Source organism: Vigna unguiculata, chromosome 7 (assembly GCF_004118075.2).
Source record: "Vigna unguiculata cultivar IT97K-499-35 chromosome 7, ASM411807v1, whole genome shotgun sequence".
NCBI classification, from domain to species: Eukaryota; Viridiplantae; Streptophyta; class Magnoliopsida; order Fabales; family Fabaceae; genus Vigna; species Vigna unguiculata.
Genome location: NC_040285.1, coordinates 29,713,313 through 29,727,850, shown reverse-complemented (window position 1 = coordinate 29,727,850; position 14,538 = coordinate 29,713,313). Strand labels below are relative to the sequence as shown.

The following is a 14,538-nucleotide window of genomic DNA, read 5'->3' as shown; positions in this document are numbered from 1 at the left end:
GCAATGAAAAATGACAAGAATTGACTGAATTCAAGTAATCTTGAGCAATGTGTTTATTTCCAAATTATCTACCACGTTAATCTTCACACAAGTAATCAATAATGCTTATAGTCGTAATGGTTAAACGCTGTTTAAGGAAAAGAATCCTTCACTTTAACATGGATAAAAAGGAGAAACGGTTTTCAATATAGTATTTGACTTTGTTACTTCTATTCAATGAAAAACTTACATAAACTTCAATTATTTCCAACACAATCAAACAAAGCAACTTATAAGTACTTGATACTCACATTATGCCATAGTTGACAAGACAAGGCAACTTACCCTCGGATGCAGAATCTTCAACCACACGTAAAGGAGCATATTGTCACCTTTCGAAATGGAAGAACTACACCCAATATTAGACGAATAATTTGTTCAGAATTTAAATATGAGTGTAAGTATGTAAAAATAAGAAAGTTGAATACTATATAAGGATGAAAAATCATAAACTTGTTATTTTAAGATTTTGGATTAGAGGTGATATCAATCCCTTATATACGAGTTCTGCTCATGTTTCATTAATGTTGTATCTCTTCCGGTTATCCTCTCTAGATCTTTCATTATGAACATTTTAACTAGTTTACAATGTTGACATATTAAAGGATGTTTAACGTGCCTTACGATGGATGATTCTTTCCCGTTTGGTAAGAGTGATAATGTTATAATTCTACATATGGTAGTTTCTATTATTCTTCAGAGATAGAACTATGGAAGGATAAAAAGGAAGAAGGAAATTAAGAGAACACTTCCTATACCAATCCAATAGTTGGAGGTGCTCATAGGACATACAGATCGAGTTTTTTTTACGGATGATCTTAGTCCGTGTTTGGTTCTGTGTCATATTAACATAAAATTAATTTTTTAGTGCAGAATCATCGGCACGTGTTTTTGATTTTTAAAATTAATTAAAGGGTAAAAAATTCACGAGGAACTAGTTCTTAATTTTGCATTCCAACGCTGAACTAAACACACCCTTAAATGATTTCATAACGTGTTTCTGTTTGGTACCTGTAACAAGGATGGAAAATGTTCTTAATGCTTTAACCAGCTAGATAAAGTTGTTTTACGGTTCAAATATTTTGGTCATATTTTTATTTTTACCAAAGCTTTATTGGTTAAGATGCTATTTCTAATTGTGTTACTAGTTGGAAAACTACACGCAGTCTCTTACTATATTGTCTGCCATCGAATATAATAGTGGCAAATAGGTTTTCTTTTTGGGTTTTTCAAGATTAAGACAATACTTTTGCAATTCATGTTAAATCATTGAAGTTTGAAATTAAATAATAATCATTAATAGTGATGTTAGTAGTAATTTTGTTTAATTATATGATAAATGAAAATTAATTTAATCAATCATGATTATTATTATTAAGAAAATCAAGGCTTGAATAAGTTTTAAGTTTTGATATATATTATCTATTCTTGTTTTGAGTTCATCACTTTCCACCTATTGCTTTGATAATTTTATATCTTTCTTTACATACTACATCAGATCAACACAATTTTTTTTATGTGAGAATTTTTCTTCTAAATGTTGCATTCATGTCTTGTAGTTTTCTTCTCCAGTATTTGAAGCAATACTTTCCCATAACATAATGCGTATAATGAGTGAAGTAATTTGGTACAAAGTGAAGCAGCTAGGAATTAATTGTACATTCCACTAACACTAATTAACTGAATAATGTTTAGGTTTTAAAGAAAGTGAATACATTTATAGAACAAGCCACATGAAAAATGTGGACCATAGTGTAAGAGTGAAGGAGGCACAGGCATTAGTTGCTAGCATAACAATTGAACATTCTGTTTCACCGGCTCCAAATAATTGAGTAATTGTACCTTCCAGAGTCACATCACAAAGTAAAATATAAGTAAAAGTGAAGAGCATGGTGTACATATGAAACGCTAGATTGTCACAATAATCTTAATCAACTTACTTATGCTCATTGCAGGTGGAAGAGCGTATTGAAGGAGTAAAATAAAGTTGTATAACGGATCTTGGTGGATAATACCATAACGAATTGCACCTTTTACAATGACAACACCAAAAATTGGTAACACAATGTATCTAACCACGATGATCCCCACAAGAACCGAAGGCTTCAGTCCTGAACGTTTCAACCCTGAATGAAATTAACAATTTTTCAGTATAACCTTGTTCATCTTCAGAACGCAGACATGAAAATGAACATTGAACGATGATGTTGGTTATTACCATTCAGAAGATTTGCTCCAACTAACAAAGTCATTGCTGGAATGCATGCGTCCCTGCAAAATATTACTTACTATTCTGAACTTTGATCATCACAAAGTAATAATACATTTTTGAAGCTGGTGATAGCAAGAGGATGCAACTTACCCCAGCATGGATGCAGAGTCTTCGACCACACGAAAAGGAGCATCAGCACCGACAAACATCTTTTGGAAAGGAGGAACTACACCAATTATTAGTCCTACAATCTACATATAGAAAAACCCAGAGCTGTCAATAAATAAGATGGTTTTAGTAACCCTAATGTTGGAAGTCTCACATCGACTGAAGATAGACGATTTTATTTTATAAGGATGGATGCAACAATTTTGTAAGGTTAAGTTAAGTTTGAAGTCCAATTCTTAATATGATATCGGAGTCATGAATTAGAGTCTATCTTAATGAAATTTGTTGTTTGTTTTTCCTATTGAATATATTGTTCCATCCCGATCGGACCGTTATTGGACTCTCCATAATGTCTAATCCCACGTCTTCAAGCACTTCTTAACAAGTGATGTATGAATGCATTATTTACTCACTACAAACTTACATCATGATTCACACATTAAACAAAGGGATACAAACAACTACTTACCTCCATTACAAATTTTAACTACGTTATTCCGTTGACATGTCTAACATGTTTTCTTATTGATGATGTTTTCCAAGTTTGCTGAGTACAATTTGAGACAGATTTTTGGGGAAAAGAACAAGAAAGAAATTAAGAGAATAATTGGCCTACCGATCCCAATGTTGGAGGTGCTAATAGAATCTTCAAATTGAGCCTTTTTACTAAGGTTTTTAGTGGTTTAATAATCTGCTTTTCTTTTGATTCCTGTAAAAAACAAATGGAAATTGTAATTGACTTCATGAAGGGGTACAACACAAACGAAACTATCATAGTTGAAGTTCAAGAGCATGTATTATGTATCAGAACACAGACTAACCGTATCAGTTTTAAACTGAGTCACAAGATCATTGGTCTGTGCTGCAGTAACCTCTGGTGTTGTTGAATGGTTTTCGAGATCTGCTTCTGTTGCTGACACTGGACCTTCTGTGGTAGTATCAACCTTGTTAACATTAAAATTCCGGCACGAATATACGCGGATAATGTGGTACACAAAAGTCCAAATGTAGATGTTTGATATCTGGTAAACCAAAATTAGAGAAAGGAAATTCTTAATTCAGAACTGTTCTGTTTTCTGTACGATGAACCTACTCAATTGTACCAATGTCGCAGGTTAGATTGCCTTACTGCCATGGACAGAGAGGCATATGTCAACCCTTTTGTATTACAAACATTCACAGCTCCGAAAGGACTACCACTTTCCTTGCAGACTGCTGGAATTATGATGAGAGGCATGTTGCCTTGATTTCCTGTACTCATATCAAATCTAGAACAATGTATCAAATCTAGATCGATGAGAAAATGAAATTGAGTTAAATATGTTTTTAATCTCTATCAAAAACTTTGATACACTTTAGTTTTTAAATTTTAAAAATAAATAGATATAGTAATTTTAACCTAGTTAAATTAATTTTATTTTTTGATATGTCAAATGCGTTTTATGTTAGTATTTAGATTGTTTATATTGTTTGATATATTTTCGCTTCAATTTTAGCTCAAAAAGTTATTTGATATATAAAAAAGTTTAACATAATTGAATTAAAAGAATTATACCCATTATTTTTAAAATTTGGGAATCAAAATATATCTAAATTTCAAACAAAGATGAATTTTAATTTCACCTAAAAGTTCAGGGACTAAAAGGCGTACTTAACCTAATTAAATCTGTATGTGTGAAATATTTGAGTCAACATTGGCTTGATATGATCTATCACTATCAGATTAACTATTGATAATGATTAAGTGAAGTACCTGCAGCACAACACCCCAACACAAGGCCTTGCATATCAGGAGCTGCTTTAGTTATTTTCAAACACAACCATCCCAGTGCTGTCCCAATGACAAACGTGAAAAGAATATTCAATGGCATGAACCACCTTCAAAGTTCATAAAAGTGTCTCAGATAGAACAATTAACGAGAGAAATAGATTGAAAATAGAAGTCAGGGTCAAAATTGAAAATTCTGCAGTGGCAAGAAATCAACTTACACCATAGCCAGGCTCTTAAATGTTATAGTTTTAGCCAGGATGCTGCAAACCAGAGCCGGTGTGAAGACAAAGTAAACCAGCTGTGAAAAAATTCACTTAGTTGTGAGTTACCAAATTTACCCTTTGTTCCATCAAGATAAGAAAAAGAATGAAGCTAACACATTTTTGTCAATGACATTATGCTTCTGCAATATACTGCAGATATGAATGAAAAGAGGTTTGATTGAATTCTTTTAAAGATAATGACAGAGACTGGGTTCTAAGATAAAATAGTAATGGGTTTGCAGAATAAAAGGTATGAAAGGAAAAACATAGATTATAGCAAAGAGAGAAGAGAAAATTAAACATACTGCATTCAAGTGCTTCCTAGCACTCTCCCTGAGTATATTAAAGCGGTGGAGAGCAAGAAATGAGCCAAGACCAGTAATGAGAAGCACTTTCAGAACTGGCATTAGTGCAGTTGTGAAGAGCTTCCACAACTCCATTGTAGCTTCTTACTTTACACTCTCCCACTATGATGCAAATAATATGTTTTATGAGGTTCACCCATTTATAGTTCTCTATGAGTAAAAAATTCTGCATGAGTGACACAAAAAACATCATCATGCTTTCGTAAATAGGATGTTGTTGGTCAAGTTTGAGATAAAAATTTCACATTAGATAGAATAGACAAAATTAAATACTATATAAAAATAAAAATCCACGGTACCATTGTCTTAAAATTTTAGAATAAAAATAGTATCAAATGCATTATATATACACGTAAGACTTATGTCACATGCATATATAACACTGTGACTATAACACATATAATGAAAAAATATAACCCAAGAGATTTTTCGTGGCACATGAAACCACGTAGCAAACACTATCTATGATAAAATATTCTATCGCACTGGCAGCACAAGAAGAGTGATTCCAACCTGTTTTTAATAAATTGGGAAGAACAGAGAACCCACAAACTAAAAGTACACGCACTGATTTAACTCCTCAACTTTTCCCGTGTTCAAATCCCAACACCAACGGTGAATAGATTCCTCAGAGAAATTTTAAAAGTATATGTACACAAACACACTTTACACTACCATTTTTAAACTAATATCATGTCAAAAAAAGTAGATAAAGGTGTAAGAAAACAAATGAATGAGAGTAGTGAATTTATAATTCATATCACTTGCATTGTTAGAGATTTATTCTGGAACAACCAAACGTGGAAAATAAAAGCATCGTTTTGTGTTAGCCACTATTTTAAAATGTTCTGTGAAGCTTTGGCGCAAGTTTCATCTTTCGTATTTTTAGTTATTCATTTGAATAAAATTACAAATTAGCGTCCACAAAATAAGAAAGGGAACTGGATTCTTGAAGCATCGATTGAACTCAAACACCTAACTTACACTATGAAACTCATATTTTCAAATAACAATACTTCAACTTCTTGAACATACTAGTTTTATTCCTTTATATATCACCTCATTTTAACATAGCACGATCAAAAGTTAAATAAATATATATAATTAATAAACTCTTCTCACTTAAACAATTCAAGTATATCCACACATTTTTTTTTCTTATTAAGCTCTCTTTTTGAACAATTCGAATATGTCATATCTCATATTCTATTATTTATATTTCACTCAATCCATTATCATTAAGAATATTGTTATCAAATTATTCTTTATTTTATCATCTTTTAAAAGAAATCATTTTTTAGAGGATATGCAAGTATCAATTTATTATATTTTTCTATTCTAATTTTGAAAATAATAATTTTATGATAAAATATATTTTACAGTATAATATTTTAAGAAATTTACATACTATAATATTATTCTTTTTCTTACTTTTAGAAATATACCATAACTTTGTGTGCGAATACTTTTCACTTTTAATAGAGTAAAAATTTAACTTTTTTCAAAATTTAACTTTTATTAAATGTTTTTTATTATTATAAAACTACTTATTAGAAGAAGAAAAAAGTGAGTCTCTTTCACCTTTTTGTTCTCATTCTCAAATCGATGGAAAAAAAGAGTAAAGTCTTTAAGCTATATTCATTTTTAACTCTTGATAATTTATTATTCCATAGTTTTTTTTTCTTTTTTTTTTCTCTATTCACTTATACGAATTTATTTTATGTTTATCTTTTTCTGTTTGTAGCATTGGATTATAATAAGGAAGTAGTAATTAAAATCAATTCATATCCTATGACAATAAGTTATTTTGGTAATGAGATAAAAATAATTTAATAGCGAGGAAGTCACATTTTGAATTGTAAATGTAGCAAATAGTTTCTAGTAAAAAAAATAGATCCTAAACACGGGGTGTGCTTAATGTTAAAGAAACTGTGATCAACAGGGTATAATACACTCTTTTTTTCTTCAAATTTACTTTTGTCAAATACAACAACTTTAAATAATACGATAACTGTATTTCTTAAAGAGGGTCTAAAAAAGATATTAAAAATTATATATAACAAATATTATAAGGAGAATGAGATCAATTACGAAGGGAGGTAATGGATTAAATTCTAGTTGATTGCTGATGTTTAGGATGCTATGATATTAAATAAATAAATAAAATAAAAGTTAAGCTTTTACTATCAACTATAATCACACATTTAACACATACTTTGATGGATATTTATTTTAAATCTTAAAAGAAGTTCAGAATTTATACATAGATATGCTATATGACATGTAAAGCATTTTCAGTAAGCAACCACGGGTAAATAAATCTTTTTAGCATTAAAGTCACTATCAAGATGTAATACAGTACATTATATATATTCATAAAAAAATAATTAAAATAAAATATTATTGGTTCTACTAGGGATCCAAAAGTTTCACGTTTAGAAGTTGAGACTTAAGGCCGTTTAAATATTCTTCTCTTCTTTTACATACTAAGATGTCTTTTAAGGACAAGATCGTGATGGAGCACACATTCCAAACTGGATAATATTTCGGATGTATAGTGATTAACATTGATCCTATTATCAGACTTGAGATCCAAACATTTGTACCCACCATGGAGCCAATAATTGTTAGGAATCCAAATGTGAGTCTAAGTCCCACATTGGTTAGAAATGAGAAAGTAGAGTACTACATAAGAATAAAGACCCATAAATCCATTGTTTTATGGTTTTGGGTGGTGTCAATGTCTTATGTGGTTTGACTCAAATCTCATTGGTATTGTAACCTAACAAGTGGTATGTGTGAGTCTAAATCAGTGCCTTGTATCTCCCTAGTGAAACCCCCTCTGTAAACTAACAATAATAACTATACTTTCAATAAATAAATTCCTTTTAATTATTCATTTGTTGGATAATTTTTTTTTTTTTTGACATTTTTCTAAATTAGACAAATCCTTATCAATATTTAAAGTGAGTTTGACTTTATATAAAAGAAAACTAAAGAAAGTAATTACAAATATAGTATGCGTGACTCTGTTCCCATAAACATTAAAGGAGTAAACCGAGAAGAACACTTATTCGAATGTAGGAAAGGATCTCATCTTATACTTTTCTAATGAAACGTTCCAATCCATAGCATTATCTTTAGTCCCTTTTTACAAGTTTGTTTTTGGCCAAGTTTATCTCGATGACTTTCATGTTGTCTATTGCAATACCTTGTTTAATAAGAAAATCATCTCTAAGTAGAGTTATATTAGTTAATTAAACAAAAATGTTAAGCAAATCAATTTCCAATCATTTTAAGAATGGTGTTGGAAAGTTAACATAAATTATTGATAAGTATAATATCCTTATCTAAATTTATTAAATTCCCTAATTTGTAATTCGTAGGCCAAAGAAACTTTTTCACGCAAAATTCGAAGTCAGCCGTAGTCACCTGTTTATCCCTATTTTATTTGGTTATTTTCTTCTCTTCTAATCAAACTTAATCCAAACACGTAAGTTCAGAAGATTACACATAATTAATCATCACCCTCTGAGTTGGAGTCCACATTAACATAGAACACTTTGGATAATTATAGTATTATAAGAGAAACCAAACTTGACAACGTATACTTTTGAAGGAATTAGTTATTTTGTACGATATTTTCCAAGTATATGCTTCTTGGCAGTTGTCTGGTTATATATTATTTTTCCTAATGATCCTCACGTTACTTATGTTCTTACTGCACTCAATATAATCTCATATTATTTAAAAATTGAGATTTAAGATAATTTAAATAATTCATTCTCCTTCCATTCTCAGATACATATTTTAAGAATAAAACCTTGATTGAAGGATTTGTGTTAGTTTTGTTATGTAGAAGTACAATTTTTATATATTTTTTGTTTAAAATACAAATTTTAAAACTATCATATATGTATATATATTATGTATTTGAGAAATTTTGTAAGTTCGTGTGAATAATAATAGATAGAGCATCCAAATACTCTATTATATATTTATATACATTTTATCCAAAAAAAGTTATTTTGTACGAGTAATCAATTAGCTTTGAGAAAGCATTATATTATCTTACCTTACCAAATCCACAATTAAAGGTGGTATATTAACTATAAGTTCAACAAAAATTGATACTATACTAAAGTAACCACTGGGAAGAAAAATGACTTGCAAATTAACTTAGTATACAGACGCACTTCCATAATCAAATTTATCTTCAAATAACATTTATATATGAATACATCTCAACATAGAAGAAGAGTATATGAAATAAAGAAAAAATGTTCATATCCAGCAACTCAATAAAGCATATAACATAAACTGCAGAGGATTGCAGATTAAGATAGTATAGTAAATACAGTATATAATAAAGATAATATTTGACCAAAAATTGTGGTCGGGGATTAAATTAAACTTAGAAGCAGAAAGATTTTCATACTTAAAAGAGAGCTTCAATGTTTATTGGCTGCAAAAGCAAACGGAACAACGAGACGAGGATAGGGCTGAATGTTTCCTGCGACATTGATTTCTTCGAAAGGGGGACAGTTTTTGCCATTTGTTCCTGGGATATAGGTGCATGTGGAAGGTCCTGAGGGAGGCACTGGACCCTTGTCTAGGGACATAAGATTCAGTTGTTCTTTCATGCTCAATACCCTACCGGCTAGGTTTGGCTCAACATGGACCGCAGCAAGAACCAGAATTAGGGCTAAAATGAAGCTTAGAACCTTCATGATTTTGTGAAACTGGAGGAAGCAAGACAATGGTGATGAAGCATCTCAATGGGGGTGCTGCTATTTATATTGGTTGCCTTTCGTGACTCATGGTTTTGTTTTATGGTTTGGTTTTGACTATTAATTATACTAGTATTTTAGTATTTGACAAAAACGCATCAGATATGAATTTAGTCACATGCTGCATGATTATCCATTAATTCTTCCACGTAATTGATGTTTAGCCTGATTGAATGTCTTGTAAAAAGATTTAGATCAAATATGATACTCATTAATTTATCTTTGGAGAACAAGTTTGGATAGTTAACTACTTTCTCTCTTTCATATTCATCAGTCTACGTAAAACTATGCATTATACTGTGAGAAATTTCTTATTTTTATTTGATGAAAGAATTAAACTTAGATTCTCGACTCAAAATTAATATGAAAGCAGAGGGCATGTTTTGTAGCATAGAATAAAAAAATGAGTGAATTAAGAAGTGTAGAAACAAGTGTAGAAGGTGGGGACATTCCAAACTGGAACAGGGTTTTTGATAGAAGTGCACACGCAAACATGAAGAGGTGTGAAAGCAACCTTAACTTAGATGAGTAAAAAACTGTATGAAAGAAACAAACTCTTCCATGAGAATAAGGAAATAAAAAGTAGGTCAGATCCTGCATTTTGGTATTAGGTGGAAGTATCTGGCACACACAAGTGGGGTTGGTATGCTGAATCTAACTGCAAATCACTATTATTACTTCTGAATCTTTAAAGCCAATGCAAAATAGATTGCATAATGAAGTACTGTTATCAATATCTCTAATGTCAACGCACTGTACCTTAAGGGATTATTTAGTTAACGAAGAATCTATCTCCACCATATCAAAAGCAAAGAAATTGTTTCTTATGTTTTGTTCTTACCAAAAGAATGTGACGGATTTGGTGAGAAAAAGTGTGCTCGCACCATTTCAAAGGACTTGATTTGAATGCAAAGATAGGAAAAATAACACTTTTCTTCAAAAGAAAAGAGTTCCTTTACAAATATATTTCTTAGTTCTATAATAATTTATATAATTGTAGATGTGCGTACCAAAAAAAACAGAGATCAATACATCAGGATTCGAAAAAAAAAAAGGTCACATTAGATAAGAAAAAAAAAATATTTTTTCCAAACAAAATTCATCTATCTTATAAACCTTTTAATAATATAAGATCGTGTATTAAAATTTTAAATTAAAAATAAAATAAATACAATGAAAATGTTATTATTTTATATTAGTTTCTAATTTATTCATTTTTTTCTCCTCTCTTATAATTATTTGGTTGGTTCTTGATATAAAATTTAAGTGTAAATCTAAATTTTACATTAAATTAAAAATGAGGAGATTGAGTACCATATATAAGGAAGAATATTCATAAATATATTGTCTAAAAGTTTTAGATTCTGTCTTTGTATTCTTGTCTAATTAGTGTTGTATTCCCTCAATGTCATAATATGAATAAAAATTGCAACAAATTGTGGTTGTGTATGTGGGTGACCATTATATGGTGTATTTGGAATCAAAGAAACAATATCACTTTTAGAAATGCAAGGGTTGAAGATGATGAAGTTTTCACTCTAGGCCAACTTAAATCATGATCTTGGATAGTGTACAAAAATCCTAAAGCATTTTTTTCATATTCTGATTGGTGTTTGTGCTGTTTAGGTTAGTGGTAGACTCTATTCTTATCCCTAGTATTAGTAGAATGAAAATTTATCTATATATGGTGTTGTGTTGCTTAAGTCTTGTTTGTTTGTTTTTCTTTTTTTTTGGAATCTATACTAGTGTGTGGTTTCAGTGCGGAGGATGGAAGGGCAGGCAGGGGCCACGACTCCCCTCCCCAATTTTTTTATTTTTTTTATTTTATATTTATTTTTTTTTTAAATTATATAAATTTTGTAATTTTTTGTAATTTTTTAAATTAAATAATATTATATTCAAAATTAATAAAAATTAAATTATCTATTTTTTATTTATTTTATAAAGTACAATAATAAATAATTAAATATAAAATTAAATATATAAAGAAACAAAATTATTAAGATATTTTTTATTTTCTCTCCTATTGTCTTTTGATTTTTTCTGTATTCTTCTCTCATGCTTATTTATTTTCTTTTGTTACTAAAAAAAAGTTAGACATAAATTCAGTATTTTTATCCTCATTTTTTCATATTTTCTCTTCCATTATTAAATAAATAAATAAGGTAATTTTGTCTTATCTCACTTGATAGTGAACTATTTGTTTAACATTTAGCATTATTTTTTATCTCATGACCTTTTTGTATATTCATTTTTTATTAATATAGAAGAAGAAACAATGTACTATGTGATTTTTCATAGTCGATTTTTAATTGTAATTTGATTATCATAGTTTTTTTTAGTAATTATGTCTCTTAACTTTTGATTAGATTATGATAAATTATTTTTTAGCCTTAAACTTATTTTTTAAATAGCTGTATTAATGAAAAACAAAAGAAATAATTTTTTTTTTTAAATTGATAGAGAAACTATTGGTGAATATGAAAACATGATAATATGGTTATTTATCGCATAACAATGAAATGAAAGTTTGTGAATCTTTTTTGAATCAAATGCATGTTAATAAAATGGAAGATGAATATTTTGCAGAAAATATGGTTATTTACATCGAAAAAAGTTAACTGAGAAATTTAATTATAATTCAATTACCATGAGTTCAAAAATATGGAAAAACTATATACATTTCTTTAGATATGTGTAATTTCTTTGATAATTATAAATATACTAGATTATGTATTCATTTTTATTGAATGAGTCACAATAATATTAAATATATAAATTTTGAGTATATTATTTTGGCTCCCCCAAAAATTTTGATGAAGATCTGCCATTGTGTGATTTTGTGCTTATGATTCTATGCAGGATGAATACTGGCATTAAGAGTGGTGGATCAAGTTAATGTTCCAAGTCTTCTTTTTTATTATGTTTTTTTCTTGTAATTTGGTGGACAAAAATTATGGGAGAGAAAGATATATGGTTTAGATTTGTTCATGATGATTTTTTTTTCTTTTTCTTCCTACTTTGTTTTTTGTATTTGGGTTGGGATAACCATATTGCTCCTATTAATATATTTGTTATTGCTGATAAAAAATAAATAAATATATTACCTTGGGTTGGAGGTATTGTCCTTGGACTCATGTCTTATTGGCATTGTATTTTCTTAGTGATTCTCTTCAAAAGACCCACTCAAATTTGATTACTTTTCTACTTTTCTCTACATTTTTATTTATTGTTTATCTTTTTCACATGAAAATGTTTGATTCTCAATTTCAAGTATTTAATCACAAGGTAATATAAAAAAAATATTTTCTTTACTGTCTTCAATTCTTAATTTTTGTTTTATTTGAAAAGCTTGTCTCATTAAAATATTTTTTATTATAATCCTTTAAAGGTTTGACTACTTTGATATGTGGAAAGTTTAATTAGAGTTGTCAAAGTGGGTCAGATCCCGTGGGTCAATCCGGCCTACCATGGGTTTAGACTAGGTTGGGTTGAAATTTTTTTACAAATTTCAATACGGATTAACTTTTGACTCGGTCCACCAAGAACCCGAGTTGAATCCGTGGTGAGCTGGATTGGCTCACCAACCCACCCGCACATAAAGGGTCACACAATTTTTTGTATGTAGGTTGACTTTGGTTGTTTTTTGTTTAGCCAACATATTGAGTTGGCAAATGCATACATAATATTTTTTTATTTTGGTTTCTATTTGGGATTCAACATTATTTTGGATTGTATTGAAGTTTATTTAGATTTTAATCACAATTAAAATTTAGTTTCTTTGGAACGAAAAAAAATGTATTTTTTAAATTAAGTGAGTCAGTGAGCCAACCCGTTTAATCCAACCTGTTATGGATCAGGTTCGAATTTGTTTGGTTTGTTAAAAAGTGAGTCGGGTTGGGTTGACTCACTAAATAACCAACCCGTGGTGGATCGGGCTGTGGTAGACCGAGCTGGGTAGCCCGTTTTCACAATTCTAAGTTTAATCATATTTTCAAGATACTTTTCATATTATTGTATGCTAAATTGTATATTTTTTCTTTTGTATAATTTTGTTCGTATCAAATTATTTATATATAGAACACAAAATTGATCATTTTATTTTTTTTAATTTTTATTTATTATTTATTTTTATCATATAAAATATAATTTTGATGTTTTTTTATATAATTATTTTATTTTTTAACTCATTTTCATAGTAATTCTATCACCATAATTATATAAACATATTTCAAAACATGAAATATCTATGTCTGAATTTGAATTGTTATTAGTTTAATTTTTTTTTTGTATGATTTTGTTCGAATTGTATTATAATTTTTATTTGTGTAATTAAAAAGAGATTTAAAGAGAAAGTAAAAAGAGTAATTTTTCAATCACATTTTGTGTTCGTTACAATAAAGCAAAGTTAAAACATAGACCATTTTAGTCAATTATGTTTATAAATGAAGTAAAATAGCATTTGAATAAATATTTGAGCTTGCACTCAAAGTGCTTATATCTTCACGGATTATTTTAAATGGATTTCAACTGAAGTTAATTAGATATTTATATAGAAGTCTTATACATGTTAGTGGGCATTTTTTACGTTTTTCCTTTTTTTTAGAGAAGATACTTATCATCGTTTTCCAACATTGTATTATTTTTCCAAAAAATGTATATATATGAACAATATATAATAGTTGTAGAATTTGTAATTTATTGTTATCATTTTTAATAACAAATAAATAATCAATATCTTTTGCCGACAGCAGAACTTGATACTATTTCATCAATACCTTTCAACTAGATCATTTCCTATGATTGAAAAACTTTAGAGTGGCTACAGCTTCAATTTGTTCAGAAGTTTGAATTTGTTGAACAGTTTGTACTCAGAGCGTGATAAAAATTAAACCTAATCTATTCAGTTTTGAGATAGCAATAATTTGCA

General features: G+C 29.0%; 1 protein-coding gene across 2 annotated transcripts; it reads right to left on the bottom strand.

Annotated features, from left to right (window-relative positions):
* Positions 1 to 1,613: 1,613 nt before the first annotated feature.
* LOC114190330 (protein PIN-LIKES 3-like) lies at positions 1,614 to 4,948 on the bottom strand. Of its 2 annotated transcripts, none has more exons than XM_028079168.1 (10): positions 4,759 to 4,948; positions 4,409 to 4,488; positions 4,173 to 4,297; positions 3,549 to 3,706; positions 3,241 to 3,441; positions 3,036 to 3,128; positions 2,402 to 2,502; positions 2,258 to 2,310; positions 1,980 to 2,165; positions 1,614 to 1,881 (listed from the first exon to the last, which is right to left on the bottom strand). In XM_028079168.1, the coding sequence occupies exons 1-10, from the start codon at positions 4,891 to 4,893 to the stop codon at positions 1,757 to 1,759; spliced, it is 1,257 nt and encodes a 418-aa protein (XP_027934969.1). In that variant the 5' UTR covers positions 4,894 to 4,948; the 3' UTR covers positions 1,614 to 1,756. The 2 variants fall into 2 exon arrangements, with proteins under 2 accessions (XP_027934969.1, XP_027934970.1); XM_028079169.1 differs by having other exon boundaries at positions 3,549 to 3,670; positions 4,759 to 4,947.
* Positions 4,949 to 14,538: the final 9,590 nt, after the last annotated feature.